The 15,629-nt window shown below is 40.2% G+C and overlaps 3 protein-coding genes and 1 long non-coding RNA gene across 4 annotated transcripts; 2 read left to right on the top strand and 2 right to left on the bottom strand.

Annotated features, from left to right (window-relative positions):
• Window positions 1-8: 8 nt before the first annotated feature.
• Window positions 9-4,216, top strand: dxo (decapping exoribonuclease). Its single transcript, XM_026165037.2, has 7 exons — window positions 9-245; window positions 1,022-1,481; window positions 1,639-1,865; window positions 2,979-3,198; window positions 3,280-3,415; window positions 3,500-3,594; window positions 3,671-4,216. The coding sequence occupies exons 2-7, from the start codon at window positions 1,024-1,026 to the stop codon at window positions 3,810-3,812; spliced, it is 1,278 nt and encodes a 425-aa protein (XP_026020822.1). The 5' UTR covers window positions 9-245; window positions 1,022-1,023; the 3' UTR covers window positions 3,813-4,216.
• Window positions 4,217-6,627: 2,411 nt separating this feature from the next.
• On the bottom strand, window positions 6,628-10,136 carry slc25a17l (solute carrier family 25 member 17-like). The gene is made up of 9 exons (XM_026165038.2): window positions 9,770-10,136; window positions 9,537-9,597; window positions 9,095-9,161; window positions 8,683-8,837; window positions 8,301-8,417; window positions 8,063-8,208; window positions 7,799-7,894; window positions 7,072-7,157; window positions 6,628-6,964 (listed from the first exon to the last, which is right to left on the bottom strand). Exons 1-9 carry the CDS (start codon window positions 9,842-9,844, stop codon window positions 6,817-6,819), a joined length of 951 nt encoding a protein of 316 aa, XP_026020823.1. The 5' UTR covers window positions 9,845-10,136; the 3' UTR covers window positions 6,628-6,816.
• A 1,206-nt stretch (window positions 10,137-11,342) lies between these two features.
• anks4b (ankyrin repeat and sterile alpha motif domain containing 4B) lies at window positions 11,343-14,309 on the top strand. Its single transcript, XM_026165036.2, has 2 exons — window positions 11,343-11,765; window positions 12,767-14,309. The coding sequence occupies exons 1-2, from the start codon at window positions 11,605-11,607 to the stop codon at window positions 13,869-13,871; spliced, it is 1,266 nt and encodes a 421-aa protein (XP_026020821.1). The 5' UTR covers window positions 11,343-11,604; the 3' UTR covers window positions 13,872-14,309.
• On the bottom strand, window positions 13,897-15,585 carry LOC113020804 (uncharacterized). Its single transcript, XR_003272233.2, has 2 exons — window positions 15,407-15,585; window positions 13,897-14,283 (listed from the first exon to the last, which is right to left on the bottom strand). It is a non-coding gene; the product is annotated as an uncharacterized LOC113020804 (long non-coding RNA).
• Between the last annotated feature and the right edge of the window lie 44 nt (window positions 15,586-15,629).

The following is a 15,629-nucleotide window of genomic DNA, read 5'->3' as shown; positions in this document are numbered from 1 at the left end:
GGAAAACTGCACACGGAAGTGGCGTTAGCTTGTTGTTAGCGTGTGAGACTAGTTAGCTGTCTCGCTACAAAAACAAGGCAGCGTTTTTCTAACTCAGCTACTTCTTGGTTTTAGTCGGTAAAGATGCAACAAACGTATGTTTGTTGTTCCTGTGCCAAGTCTGTTATTTTATTTCCTCTGACATAATATAAACAGGGAACTTCTAACGTTAGCTTAGCAACCTCTGCTCGCTGTGCTGTAAAGAGGTAGGTTATCACTTACTTACGTCTTATTTATTCATGAAAGTACTCTTTAGTTTTCGTAGTGGGGTTAGTAACAGCGGTATTAGGAAACCTTTGTTAATTTTAAACATGCATTTAATTGAGAAACAGTGCAGACACACGCCAGACATTACCTGCCTCTTTTCCATTCAACATTCAACACATAAACTGTTATAAGCACATCAGGCGGTTCTAGGTCCAGATATGCTGCATTTAAACTTAAACTATTTCATTGTTTGTGTACAATTTGTTACAGAGAGGAAAGAACACATTTCTAATTTTAAATATGCAGCACTGTGCAAAAGTCTTCAGCCACCCCATCATGTCTTTATATTTTGGTAGGAAAATGTGGAACCGGTGCAGCGATTTATCAAAACATGTTCAAGCATACAAGAGTATAAAGTATATAAGGCAAAAACAACTTTGTACAGTTCTAACGATCTTGAAAGCCAATATTTGGTTTGACCACATTTATTCTTCAACGCAGCCTGAACTCTGTTAGCAAAGCTTTCCTGTCATTTCTTTAAGCAGTCTTCAGGAATAGTTTTCCAGGCTTCTTGAAGGACATCCAAAGCTCTTCTTTGGATGTTTGATGCAAACCGATTATAAGGACACAGCTTATAATCGGTTCTTTGCAAAGTTGCCTGTTATATTTTTAAAAGTTAGCTAAAGAATATGCACATATGCATTAACCCTAACCTAACTTATCCCTGAAAAAATTGCACTTAAAGAACAAAAACTCATAAATTCTTTCTGTCCAGCTATGGACCCCCACAGATCCAGCATCAGCTGTCACAGCCATCAGTCCTCGTACAAAAGACAAAGAGACGACAGTGGCAGAAGTCCTCGTGAGAATAAACACTTCAGAACGAACACACAGCACCAGTATCGGTCTGAGTCGGCTCTGGGTCAAAACCCTTTGAGCTGCAGGACTTTAAGCACGAGAAGAGAGCTTTATGAAAGAGACTTTCCTGTTTACAAACAGCCTGTGGAAGTGGGATGTTTTTCCCTCGACTCTGAGCGTAGATTCTTCAACGACAGCAGGCAGATGAGGTACTACGTGGAGCCTGACAGGAATCCAAATTTCAACCTGAGGGATGGATACAGGGATCGCTTTATAAAAAGAGACGACAGTGTGAAGGAGAGGCTGGACCATATTCTCCGGTGGATTGTAGCCAATAAATCAAAGATTAACCCAACAGGGGCAGCAGCCTCACCTCGGTAAGTGTAGCTGTGAGGTTCCTGTTTTTATTGTATTTCTCTTCAGGTGATCAAGTAGGTCCCACACAGAGAGAGAGAGATAAACATTATTGATCTCTAACCACAACAACAGTTCCTACTGGACATGTATTCTTTGATCAACCTCTACTCTTTCCAGCGCTTTAGAAGTCGACTTTGTGACATGGCGGGGCCACCTAACTAAGCTGCTGACCACTCCTTATGAGACAAGGGAAGGCTGGTTGTTAGCAGTCACCAGGTTCAGGGGCACATTTTACATCAGTGAGGTGGAAACGGAAGCTGCTCGCAGGGAACGGGAGAACCGCACCGAGAGGCATGAAGAGATGATGTACTGGGGATACAAGTTTGAGCAATACACATGTGCAGGTAGGTGGGTTTATGTAGTACCTTATTTTTCCTTTTTTTTTTTTTTTTTTGAAACTTTGGGTACTGATTTAAACTGCCTTACCCACAGCTGATGATTCACAGGCATACCTCATAATCAACTGGTTTTATATTCAGTCCATTTGTGCCTGGGAAGCACAACATGTGAGATTTCCACTATGGGGAAAAATGCTAATGGTATAATAAAAAACCCCAAACAAAAACAGTACTTTTGCCTCACAAAAAGAAGGTGCAGGTTTGATTTCACCGGCTGTTTTCGTGTGAGCTTTGCTGCCTGTGTGGGTTCTCTCCAGGCACGCTAATTTACTGGGATTTTCCCACATAACCATCTCTAGGGTTTACAGAGACTGGTTTGAAAAGAGGAAACATCCAGTCAGTGGCAGTTCTCAGGGTGAAAATTCCTCATTGGTACCAAAGATCAAAGAGAGACTGCTTGGAACTGATAGGAAGGCAAGAGTAACTCAAACAACCACTTAGTACAATCGAGGTAATCAGAAGACCACACCAGGTGCAACTCCTGTCAGCTAAGAAAAGGAAACTGAAGCTATAATTCATCCAAGCTCAACAAAACTGGACAATAGAAGACTAGAAAAATGTTGCCTGGCTGATGATTCTTGGTTTGTGCTGCACTGGTAATGGCAGAATTGGGGATAAACAACAGGAAAACACAGATCCATGCTGCTTTGTGTCAGCAGTCCAGGCTGCTGGGTCCCTTAGTACCAGTTGAGCATCATTTACATGACACAGCCTGAGTATTGTTGCTGATTATGTTCATCCCTTTATGACCACAGTGCCTATCTTTTGATGGCCGCTTCCAGCAGCTGTCCTTTTAAAAAGTTATCTTCATGTCTTTATGTAATTGAAGAACTCGAGTAACAGCAAAGACTCGTAAATGCAGTATGATTGTTGATCTTACCACGATTAATTAAAATTACTACACTCTATAAAAATGTAATGTGATTATTATAATGCCCAACACTGACTTCAAATCATTATTTTTTCTGTACATATCCGTGTGTCCATTATATTAGATATGAAAACTAAACCTAGCACAGTGCTTTCAGTGGTAAAGTTTCACCTTTGTCTCTCCTGTAGACAATACCCACAGTCTACCTGACCCTGGTGGAGTGGTTAACACCAACGAGGCCTTCTGCACTGTGGTGCAAACTCGGCTCGCGGATCACAGACTGCTGTTCTCCGGCGAGGTGGACTGTCGGGATAAAGATCCCAAAGCTCCGGCTGCTCCTGCCTGTTACGTGGAGCTGAAGACCTCTGCAGAGATCTGCACCCCCAAACAGCGCAGCAACTTCCACAGGTACAGGATAAAGTAAAGCCTCATAATTTTCACGTTGTGTGGTTGGCTGGATGGTAACGCTTTTATTTTGGCGCTCCTCAGGTTCAAACTGCTTAAGTGGTGGGCCCAGTCTTTTCTCCCGGGAGTCCCTAGAGTGGTGGCAGGTTTCCGAGATCAGGAAGGTGTCGTTGTTTCCGTGGAGACCTTTCACATTTCTAAGATCTCCCATCTCATCAAGGTAAAGCAGTAACTCGTGATTTAAAAACATCTGGCAGCACACCATGAGCACACTTCATGAGCCTTCTGTACATCTTTTAAACAGAACGAGTATAACTGCTGGAAGCCGACAGTATGCATGAACTTTTGCTGCGATTTCCTGTCTTTTGTGAAGCGTGTAGTTACCGAAGACAGTCCTAGGTGAGCTATAATAACACTTTTAAAATATTCTGGTTTGGGGTAAATACATGTTAATCTCTTTCTGTTGTCATTTCAGAGTGGTGTACCTGTTCTCCTGGGATCCCTACAAAGATGTCACCTACTCTGCCCACAGAGACTCTCAGTATTGCTTCCTGCCACACTGGTATGTTGAGGAGATGACGAGAAGTGAAGACTCCCAATATGAGCCTAAAGCATAATTTATACTTCTGCACTGAAGTCTGAAAGCCTGGAGTTGATTCATTCCCTTCCAGTCAATTAGAAGAGGAGGAAACAGGCCAATCACAGTTGTTTTGAGGAAGGGAGGTGCATGTCAGCATAGGATATTGTGACGTAAGATTTAACCCTACGTATGGCTCTGATAAACTGAATTGCAGAAGTATAAATTCCACCTGAGGCATGGTCACGAATGCATCATTATCCTGTAGACCTCCAGTGGAGGACATTTAACGTGGTAAACATTTGCATGAGCTCACCAATCACTACTCAGTCTTCTGGGGGGATTCTTTTATTTATTTTTTTTAAAGCAGTGATGAACTACATTTTATCTGGCATGTAATGATCTAAACAAAACACAATTAAAGAAATCAGTATTGTTTCTCAATCTTTTTTTATTCCCTGGTTATAACAATAATTTACAACCCACAAACAGTGTTATATTTATTTAAACAAAATTAGAAAATCTGTGTTGTGTTTTTTTTGTTGTTGTAAATGAGTCAAGATGATATCAAATAAGAACTGGATGTAAACAAAGTTCATTTTGTAAAATATAAAAAGCAAAATTGTAAAGCTTTAATCAAAAAAAACAAAACAAAAACAAACAGTTGGAGCTGTTTTTCCTAACTGCTACCAAATATAAGTGACAACTGGCAGAGGAGCTGAAATCTGGTAAATGTGTCACTTGGCTAGAGTATTGATAGAACAACAAAAGGTCTAAAGGCTGCGGTGTTAAAGGGAAGCGCCTCTCTTGGTTATAACCAAGACGTAAAGAGAGAAAAACCAGTTTAACAACAACAGCAGCAGGAGGAGTGGATCAACTGTCAACCGGCATCAAGTTGAAAGGCAGCATTAACTGTCATTTACCACATCAGAGAGAGAGAAAGTACTGTGACAAATACTGTGAATCACTGCGATCCCCGACAAGTTTACACTACTCGCAGGGAACTGATAGACATAATGGAAGACATCTGTGTGAAAGAAAAAGAGCGCACGTCGAACACTGCGATATTGAAAACAGTAGAAAAAACTCAGTGCATCAAGTGTTTGTGTAGATCAACAGTCACTGAATAACTTACAAACGAGTGACAAAAAAAAAAAAGAATTAAACCATCGACAAGCATCAAAATGAAAAAGTGCCAAAACCTGCAGCTCTTTAGAGTGAGACTGGCTTCAAAAGAGTCAAAACCCTATAACCTTTGATGTTAAAATGCCCAGCTTTACAACAAAAATAAATGTGTTTGCAACCTGATACAGTTTCTTTTTGTCTTTATAACCTGTTAGCCCCAGTCCACATGGTTGCTTTCTTATCTAAACTTTACAAAAGCTCAAAAGTAAAAGGTGTGGCTACGCTGACTTACAGGTACATGCCGACACAGATGTCTGCTCAGCTTAACCAGTTTTTGTAGCATTGGTGTCTTTTGTCGTGTAATAATCTCACCAGTAGTAAACTATCAAAGAAGCCTGTGTTCCAGTCTTGCCACAGAGTCATCCATAAATAGTCACTTCTGGCTCATAAACCCTCCAAAACTTGATAACAACAACATTTTAGCAGCCAAAACCTTAAAATGCAGAGTACAAAGCTAATCAGTAGTTGATAGTGGATCCATCCACGTTTTATATTCAGTCTATGGGGGAAACAAACCTCTAATTCCTGCAGTGAGGAAATATTATACTCTGACTGGTTTCATGAATCAGAAGCTACAGCTTTTGCAGTCACAAGACCACAAAACAAGCTAATTTGAGAGAAATTTGTGTGTAGGTGTTAGTTGGTGTACTCCACCACCAGCAACATAATGAGGGTGTGTCTTTTGGAAGAATACTGTTTATCTTTGTAGGTCCAAAGACTTTAAGAATACATGCTGAGGTGCACTGATGCTGTGGACGCACAACTAAGATTTTAGCTTGTTTTTTTCCTTTAATTTGTCACTCGTCTGTATGTCAGTTCATACAGTTTCTTTTTCATAATGCATTACAATCAGAGGCACTTGCTACCTACAACTACTGCAGCATGTGCAGACACATACACTGTGCTTTTCCCTCAATTTATATTAAATTAATTTAATGAGGTTTCCATCTTGCAGGATTTCACAACTGGATAAATTCACAGTTAAAAGCTTAAGTGTATGTAAAGAATGGCCCAGTGGTTTAGATTAAGGCAGCAGTAAACTTATCATCACGTGCAATAAAGCTCAAATGTTAAGACAAAAGTCTTAAATTGAAATACACTTTTTCAAATTCATATGAAAATGTAAATGTAAAGACAAATATCATTCATCTCCTATAGTGAAATATGAAACTACAGCAGACTCATGACAAAAACTCGGACCAGGGGAAAGCAGCTAGTCTGGCCCATTGATTTGAACCAGTAATTTCTTAAAGAGCATGTATATTTCCACGAGAGCTGTATCAGTCTTTCAGTGCAGCCAACATCTCTCAGAAAGAGGCCAAACAGGTGTATTTGTGTTCTTTTGCCTAAACGGGGTTTTTTTTGTTGGTTTTTTTTTAAATCATCACCTGACAGAGTTTTATTTTTTAACAGTAGAAAGTTCAGCTCTTTGAAAGGTGTTCTTTTCAAACAGTTACTCAATACAGGACCTGTTTAACTCACCTCACACTAGAAGATATTATACAGCAAACCAAACTAATAAATAATGTCTGTATGTTTTTCTTTGTCACATAAACTCAGTTAACTTTAGTCCCTGCAGGACCATGCTTAACCAAGAGAAATGCACCAGTGGAGAGGATGTGTATGCACAGATGTTCACAGTTAGAGGTTAACAATAGCAATAATTAAACCCCCCTCTGGTTTTGTTATATAATTTGGGAATGGAATAGGAATGTGGGGCTCCCAAAGCACCATTGCGGGCTCATATTATCGTGCCTATGCGACAGAAACAATTCATAATGTTAGTAATAGCATCAGCAGGCTTTAAAACCTACTGAGGATGAGTGCACTGACGGTTTGCTGTGTTCAGGTAGCAGTCTTCAGTGCTTCAGTTTCTTGTTCATCCCCATGAGTCTGAAGGTCACTGCAGCGATCTTCTCATACACAACAAACATGAGTGCAGCCGTCAGTACCGTCTGTAGCAGCTTGGCCTCCAGGCCTTTGTACAAACCGAGAGCACCGTGCTTCCTGCGATAAACACGGGTATACAACTGTGACCACTGCTACATATTCACACATGTGCTTGTTGTGAGTCGAGTGACTAGATAGTGTAATTTTAGAGATGCTGCACTCACTTTATCCGGTCCATGAGCAGGAACAAAATGTTAGAAAGGCTCCCCATCACACCACCACCCTCGGCGTCACTTTTATACTGGCCAAACTGATGAAAAAGCATAAAACAAGTGATGCATGTGTAGTAAAGATTAAATATCATTTACCAGTCATGCATATTTGCATCGAGTGTTTGATGGTATTAACCATATAAAGATGCTCTGGTTTCTCTAAATTTTTCTATTAATACACACTCACCGGCCACTTTGTTTAAACCGGTTCATCTGCTGATCAATAGAAATATCTAATCATCCAATCACATTGCAGCAACTCAGCTAATTTAGTGATATAGTGAAGTTGCTGCTGAGCATCAGAATGGGAAAGAAATGTGATATAAGTGAATGTAGCTTGGTTTTTGGTAGCAGGCGTTCTTATCTACTGGGACCGGATCAGAAATTTTTTTTCCCCTAATAAAGTTTCTGAGGAGTGTACACAAAATTAAGTCAAATTTACACAATGTTGTGTCCCAGACTCAGCCAGGAGTTCCACTTTAGTTTTTGAGGAAACATCATTTTGCCCGTGTAAGAGTAATAGACTGCTTTTGGCACACATAAAATTACACAGATACAATTTGTAGTTGTTTTTGTCTGTTTACTGAATTTTCTGTCATTGCAAAAATGTTGAACTTCATCAGCCTAATCTTTGAAAAACAGAATACAGGAATAACATTTTCTGTATTAGAGTATTTACCCTCAGTATGGCCTGAACTGTCTGCAGAGGATACGTGGCAGTGGTAGCGATGGCCTTGGCAATGGCTCCAATGAGAAAAATCTTTGCTGAGGATATCTGTGGTAAAAGACGAAAGTTCACAGGTCAGGTGACTGATCGCTAGATTGGTCTAAACAGGGTCCCTCCTGATCGCAGCCCTTCAGCTATGGAACGACAGGATGCTGACTGATTAGCTTCAATAAGGCAATATTGCATACATCACTGGTTCCCTTTAAGTCTTCTTACCTTCCTCCCTCCTCTGCCTGCCTTCCTCTTCATGGCCTCATAAATCATGAACTGCACAGCAGGGTTGAGTACGAGGACGAGAGAGGGCAAAGTGCCGTTCCACAGAGTTCCCACCCCCTCGTTGGCTATGATCTGTGAGAAAGCATCTGAAAGAGAAGCAGTGAGGTTTGACAATCACACAGACACAAGACAAGCACGTCAGAAGTTTTGACCTGTTTAACAGATATGAAGCGCTCACCAAATATGCCTCTGTAGTGAGTCTGGTGGAGGTCCTCGTTTCTGAACTTTACCCCCTGCATCTTCAGTCGAGTGTTGACCACCCACATGGGAGTGGTCAGGATCACATTCACCACTCCTACATGAACAAGAGATATTCAAGTTTCTTGAATCCACAAACCAGAGGATAATATCACCATCTTTTGCATACAGTCTATGGGATACATGCATGCAAACGTTTCACACACAAATCCAGGATTCATCCATTCAATCCAGACATCTGTCACACAGTCACTCCCTCCACTTTTGAAAAGTTTGCCTTTTGTGCTACAGGCTTCTCTATTAATTGGACACCTTGTATCCATTTAAGTCTTTCAGACAATTTCCATCAGGTCAGTACTTACCTGACACAATTCCAATGAGCAAGTCTTTCCCAGGTCTGGACTGGCCTGGACCAGATGCCATCAGCTTCTTCAGTGAGTTAAACGTGTAGAAGTAGACAAAATTGGAGCAGCAAAGGCTGGAGATAACTGGGAACCAGCCTCTGTACAGTGACAGACTGGGAGAGGTAGTGATGAGGCATTTGAGTACTGTGTTTTTAGTCATGTGGTCAAAACATCATCCTAAACCATGGATTAGATTACAGCTGCAGCTACCAATTATTTTCATTAACTGTTTATATCTGTGATTACCTTGTTTTGGTTCATAACATTTGGTTAAATTATAAATATGGTCAAATAAGAGTAAAACAAGGCTTAACTTGTGTAATTTCTAACCAGAAGCCTCAGTGATTTTAAATTCCAACACTATACGTACAAGCCTTCTTCCTTTGCTATCTCAGCCAGAATGACTGGAGTTGAGTTCGACTTTCTCTTCTCATCCACTGAAAAATAAACACAAATATGCCAGAAATCAGGCAATGAGTCTCTGGACAATGACTTGACACACAAAGATCAGTTTAACTGCATTATCTCAGCTTGTGGAATATAAAAGAGTGGAAGCAGAAAGGCATAACACACCTTTTTATGTCTCATATAGAGCTGAACATGAGCGTGCTTTGCAATAAAAAAAAAAAGACACATGAAACAACAAACAGAAATTGATTGTTTATGAGGTAAAATAAAAACTACATTTATCAGTGCGCTACTCTTTGGGACGCAGTTACGGTTGCTCTATAATGACCCCAGCGTTAAACCTCTTTCAACTCTGCAGCTTATCAGGTGACCTCTGTCCAAGATGATAAAGCCCCCCAGCTCACCCTGGAGTCTGCTTTTGGCCGTGTCCAGAGGAAAGAAGACGGTCATAGCTGTCACACTCCCCTAAAAAGACAATGCACTGCAACATTAACATCCATACTGACACCTGAAAACACAACATCTAACACCATTGTTCAGCTTAAAGTGGTTTCTTCAACACCATGCTATCTGCTATTAGAAGGATAATACCCCAACCCCCATAAAAAACAAATAAATAAGAAACAAAGCTACTCACCATTGCACCTGCCACAGCATGAACCAGCGTCTCATAGGATAGGAGGCCGACGGCCGAGCCACCGTTGTCGGACATCTCTGCAGGTTCTCCCCGGTCCAACCACACAAGCTAAACACCGGGAAGTAACTGCCGTGAACCCAATGGAAGATGTCCGGGTTTTCCGAACAGTGGAAACGTTTTAAACAACAATTATTCACAACTTCATGTTATAGGAAGCTGAAAAGCGACAAGAAACAGAAACCAAAGAAGAGAGTGAAAAACTGTCAGATTGGGTTCACTCTCTTCTGGTCGGGGGATAGTTCCTCCCAAGATACCGCTGATTGGACAGGTTCTTCTTCTTCTTTTGTTGACTCTTCTGCCGGTTCTTTCTTCTTCTTCTGGTTTTGGTAAATCATTAACTTTAGCATAGAATTTATTAGCCACCTACTGGACTGGAAGGAGAAGTGGTGGAAAAACTATATGGGATTTTACAGCACTTATTTGCGGCAGTTCACCACAGCATGTGTGATTTTCCAGATTTTTTCTGACACACCCCCAAAGGGACAGACTTAGATATCATAATCATCTAGATATGACAACACACGGTCTAAGAGACTTACACTAATGCTTTTTTAGTACACTTATGTAAAATACACATGCTGGACTGTATCTGGGCTTGTACGCATACACTTCTGTTTCATGTTACTTCACATCAACAGTTTCTCCAATTCATTTCATGGAGAAATTTCTCTTTTTAACGCTAAGCTCTAAGGACGAGCTCCCATGATGAATATAATATCTTGTAAAAAGAAAACTATCCTGCAATATTATTTTGAACCTAAACAAGTAGCAAAATTAGAACATGTGACTAATCAGCCGTTTTTTAAAAAGTAAAGAAAACAACTGAATTGCATGTTTAAAAAAATGAACGTGTACCTTGATTAAATATATCCATCTTGCTAAAACTGTTTACAAACAAAACAATAAATGAATTTATCAAGAAAATAGATTAACACATGATTTAAATAATCACAAGCTGTTTGCAATAATTAATAATAAAAAATACTTTATTTTTCCTGTTTTTTAGTACAGTTGATACTTTAAGTATAGTGTGTTATTTTTACTTTTCCTGTAATTAATGACCCAATCAAGCATGTCTGTCAAGATTTTAACAATATCTAATTAGATTAGATGGATAAATAGCTATATAAATAGAATAGAGCAATAATTTGTTAATAAAAGCTTTAATCATGTATTATACTTAAGACAGTTTTTAGGTATAAACGCTTTAAGTTAAAAAGTTGAATGTTCCAAGTTTTAAGTTGATTCAAGGTAACAGAGGGAGTTGATGTCGCTTTTTACTCTTTTAAATACTTTTCTACAAATTACAGAATAAAAATGCATCATAAAAACATCAGTTTACAAATGTTGATGAAGAATTTAGAGTTCTAACGAGCTAAAACCTGAAAACTAGAAATAACAGATAATGTTCCATTTTCATTTTACTGGTCATTCTAATTCACAACAATATATTATTCTTTCATAAAGATTGCTTTTGCCTTCAAACCTGTGAAGAAACAGTGATTACAGCAGAAACTCCTGCTGTGTGTGAACACGTTTTCTGGGTGAAATCGCAGTAAGGGATTTTTTTATAGTGTTGAGGAAATGGGGCAGCTCACAGCAGTGAAGCGAACTTTGCTTTTGTTTTATGGCCCCGAGCTGCTGGTGCGTTGACGCCCAGTCATCGCTTTGTTTGCTTGGGTCTGCAGTCGCTTCTGCTCATCTGACGTTAGCCGGGGGGGCGCAGAGAAACTTGGATTTTTATTTTTCTCCAAGCTTTTCCCTTCTTACCAGAGATGTCTAGGTACCACAAAGCAGCGATTGATGGATACGTGGAACTCTTGAAGGAGGCCACGGTGAAGGACCTGAACACGCCAGATGAGGATGGCATGACTCCCACCATACTGGCTGCTTTTCATGGACATATCAGTGCTCTTCAGCTCATATGCAGCAGAAAGTAAGTTTTCTATCGCCTGTCCTTCATCTCACATCTTACACTGAGACAAAAACGACCTGAACATATGAGTTCTCGTCAAGTGTTTTCTTCAGGCTGTGTAATTTTTCTGTCATTTCTAAAGAAAACATAAAGTTAGACATAAAATATTTTCATTTAAATACATTATATTTTATAAAACCAAATAAGATTAAGATCTACAGCGGAACCAGGAACAGTGCTCACAGAGCAAAGGTTGACCAGCATGAAATAAAGTGTGTTTTATGCTTTCTCATATGTACTTTATTTGTTTTTGGCACTTCATCTGGATTTTTTCCACAGCTATTGTTCACTCCATTTTAATGAGCTAAGACTTTATTTCCCATTAGCTGAGCCAAAAGTTTAACCAGCCCAATCCATCCCACAAAAACAAAAGAGCTGTTCATCCAGGCCGTGCCACCACCACCACCACCACCGCCACCGCTACTCCACATGTACCTCCGTCCCTCTTTCACTACAACCAAGACCATACAAAATCAAGACCATACAGACTTTTGAGATTCAGAGAAGTTTAGTTTTATTTTATTTATATTTCAATGGGCATAAAGCGTGTCTTGGCTACGTGGCCAGGATTATCTAAACCATTTCCTCTTTGGTCATTACGCAGCATGAACTGGGATTTATGACAAGGTGTAGCAGTCACACAGCAATCAAAACTTGACAGGGGGCAGCAGTAAAAGGACTTTAAGTCTTAATAGCTCACTAGTTAACTTCACCCATCTTTAATTTGTCATATGCTAGATTTGGATGTGGATCTATTCTCTGTTTTAATTTAATTTCCTGGACTGATCCTGGACTGACATTTTTTTAAATGTCATTTTTTTATCATTTAATCATTTTCTCTAAACTCATGAAAAACTACTGTGCATGGAGTTTGGTATAAATCAGGAATACAGAATAGCCAAATAATGAAAATATCATCACTAATGATAAAAAAATCTTTTGTGTGTGTTCGTGTTGTACAGAGGAGATCCCAACAGGAGTGACATCTGGGGAAACACACCCCTGCACCATGCAGCAGGTAACGGCCACATGCACATCCTCAGCTTCCTGGTCAACTTCGGCGCCAACCTTTTTGCTCTGGACAATGAATTCCACACGCCAATGGATGTCGCCGCTTCACGCGACCACATGGAGTGTGTGCGCTTCCTCGACGCTGCTGCTGCAAAGCAGACCAACCAAAATCCGAAAAAGGTCGCCAATCTGAAGAAAGAGGCAGAAAAAGAGGCAGAGAAACGCGTGAAACTCTGTGAGAAGGTGAAGAAAAAACACAAAAGCAAAATGGATAGAATGCAGCGTGGGAGCAACTCCGGCTCCTTTTCAGATGCAGGAACAGCATCGTCACTGTCAAACGATGGCACCATCACGGGCGTCAACGAACACTTCTCCAAGCTCATCACTGACGATAAAGTTGGCTCTATTAAAGGCACACTCCTGAAGAAGTTTGGGAAGAAGGACAAAGGCACGCTGCAGAGGTCAGAAGGAAGTGGGAACGTTATCTTCCTCAAACCAGAGAGCGGATCTGAGAACCCAGACTTTGTGGACGTCTTCAACGAGCAGGAAGAGAACATGCTAGAAGAAATGGACAGCTTCGGAGATGACGACGACGATGGAGGCCAAGTGAAACAATCCATCTTCAATCGGCCCGGCCTTGGAGGTCTGATGTTCAGGAAGAAGATGGGGCTAGACTCTGACGACATCCCCAGCAGTGCCAATGAAAGCCTTGGTTACCTCGTTCAAAGCGAGACGTTTGAGGCAGACGAAGACACCTCTGGCTTGATGACGGGCGACAATGCACTGCCGTGGGAACAGGAAGATCTGGGACTGGATGACGATGAAGATGAGGAAACCTCTCCTTTGGATGTGTTCCTGTCCTCTATCTCCTTGCCAGATTTTACGCCCGCATTCAACAGAGAGCACCTTGACTTGGAGGCACTCTTGCTTTGCTCTGATGAAGACCTCAAAGGGATCCGCATCCAGCTCGGACCCAGGAAGAAGATCTTAGAAGCTGTTGCTCGCAGAAGAAAGGCGCTGGAAAATGCAGGCGTCATGAAGGACAGCTCCTTGTGATCTGAAACAAAAACAGTTATTTATCCTCCAAATTTAAAATAAGCCTTTTGTCAGTTCAATTTCTGTATAAAACAAACATGATTCAGCAAACTAGTGAAAAATTCCAACATTTCTACAGATTGAACTTTATTGATCATATTATGACAATATGTTCCGTGTATACCTGTTATATCAAGTTAAAAGTGGCATGGCAGCATCAACCAACAATATCAACAATATCTTATACATCTGGTTTTAAAACAAGAGAAGAAAAGAATAATTATGGGAAGAAAAATAAAGAATAATAAATAATAAAGTGTTGGTATTTACCTGCTGGCTGACTTTCTCCACATATGAGGTGATATGGCACACAGATGATTTGCTTGTGCAGCTGAATGTTTTATTGTAATCATGTCGACCTCAGATAACACACCTGTTAAATAAACAAAACGTACATGATAGTCTCTCCAGTTTAATATTTCCCAATGGGTTTTAAAATTTCCCTGACAGGAACAACAGCTGCTACGAACACAACAAAAAAGAGAGGAAAACAAGCACAGGAGCCACTAAATGACTCACAGCAAATACAAGCAGGCAGGCTAAAACTGGTGAACTAGTAAACACAATGGAGTGACCTGAATAGAATAGAATAGAATAGAATAGAATAGAATAGAATAGAATAGAATAGAATAGTCCTTTAATTGTCCCACAAGGGGAAATTTGGTTGTAACAGCAACACACACATACACAAAAACAAAAAAAACAACAACAAAAAAACAAACAGAACAGGACACAGGACATTGAACAGAAACACAAACATTTTTTTTTTTACATATTTACATCATGGATAATAGTTACCAAATCAGGGTACTGTACAGTTATTAAAATTAAAGTACAGATAAGTGGCAAACCCAGGTTGTAGCGTGCAAACAGAGCAGGATACTGCAAGATGTTTAAATAGTTAAGAATATTTAGAATAATTAGAAAAGTACAGATTGTGTATTGCACCTGTGCATTAAAAAGTAGACATGTAACTTACAATAAGTTAGTATATATAAATTGAGAAAAAGTAATGTGCAAGTTATAAAAGTAGTATTTGTTCGGTTGATTGGTGCAAGTTACAGCGCTGATGTAAACATCTATGTTTGTTGAGAGCAGTTTTGATTGCACAGTCTGACAGCTGCAGGGAGGAAGGACCACTGGAAACGCTCCTTCTTGCATCTAAGATGCAGCAGTCTGTCACTGCTCACCAGTGAGTGTATATACAAAGAGCACCGATTAAAGTACATGAAATATTTAGGAGGAGGTGAAAAAAGGGACACACACACACACACACGAAAATGACGTGACATTATTCACGAGAGATGATTTTGACATGTTTCACAGATTGTAGGCCAATAAGTCATTTGCAACAGTTTGCATACACTTTTTAGAAAATACCGGAAATCATATTTTTTGGCAAACGATCAGATTTTGCAAAAAAGTAGGGAAAAATTTGTGTGTCACTCTTTGATGAACAAACAAAGCAGGAACTACATGGGGGTGAACACTCTTACGTTTGCCGGGTGTGTGTGGGCGTGGCTTGCAGCGAGAGGCGTTTAATGTTGCTCAGGACTGTCGGAAGCTGGTTTGGTTGGTATGTGGGAGAGCGAGTAGTCCTCCGCAGCAGTCACGACTATGTGTAACAGGTGAGTTGTTTTGGTCCCTCCGCTGCTGAGTGATTAATCTCACCTGTGTGTGGATCGCATATCTGTTCTTGAGCTGTCTGAGTAGTCTGGC

Source organism: Astatotilapia calliptera, chromosome 4 (genome assembly GCF_964374335.1).
Source record: "Astatotilapia calliptera chromosome 4, fAstCal68.1, whole genome shotgun sequence".
NCBI lineage: Eukaryota > Metazoa > Chordata > Actinopteri > Cichliformes > Cichlidae > Astatotilapia > Astatotilapia calliptera.
Note: the sequence above shows the minus strand (reverse complement) of the source record. Positions and strands in the feature narration are given on the sequence as shown.

Bases quoted from the DNA above. Each gene is read 5' to 3' on its own strand.
- anks4b (XM_026165036.2), top strand. From the start codon at position 11,605: ATGTCTAGGTACCACAAAGCAGCGATTGATGGATACGTGGAACTCTTG. The intron at 11,766-12,766 runs GTAAGTTTTCTA...CGTGTTGTACAG, and splicing joins CAGCTCATATGCAGCAGAAA to AGGAGATCCCAACAGGAGTG.
- dxo (XM_026165037.2), top strand. From the start codon at position 1,024: ATGGACCCCCACAGATCCAGCATCAGCTGTCACAGCCATCAGTCCTCG. The intron at 1,866-2,978 runs GTAGGTGGGTTT...TCTCTCCTGTAG, and splicing joins TGAGCAATACACATGTGCAG to ACAATACCCACAGTCTACCT. The intron at 3,199-3,279 runs GTACAGGATAAA...GGCGCTCCTCAG, and splicing joins CAGCGCAGCAACTTCCACAG to GTTCAAACTGCTTAAGTGGT.
- slc25a17l (XM_026165038.2), bottom strand. From the start codon at position 9,844: ATGTCCGACAACGGTGGCTCGGCCGTCGGCCTCCTATCCTATGAGACG. The intron at 9,598-9,769 runs GTGAGTAGCTTT...TTGTCTTTTTAG, and splicing joins ATGCTGTGGCAGGTGCAATG to GGGAGTGTGACAGCTATGAC. The intron at 8,209-8,300 runs GTGAGCGCTTCA...CTTCTCTTTCAG, and splicing joins TCACTACAGAGGCATATTTG to ATGCTTTCTCACAGATCATA.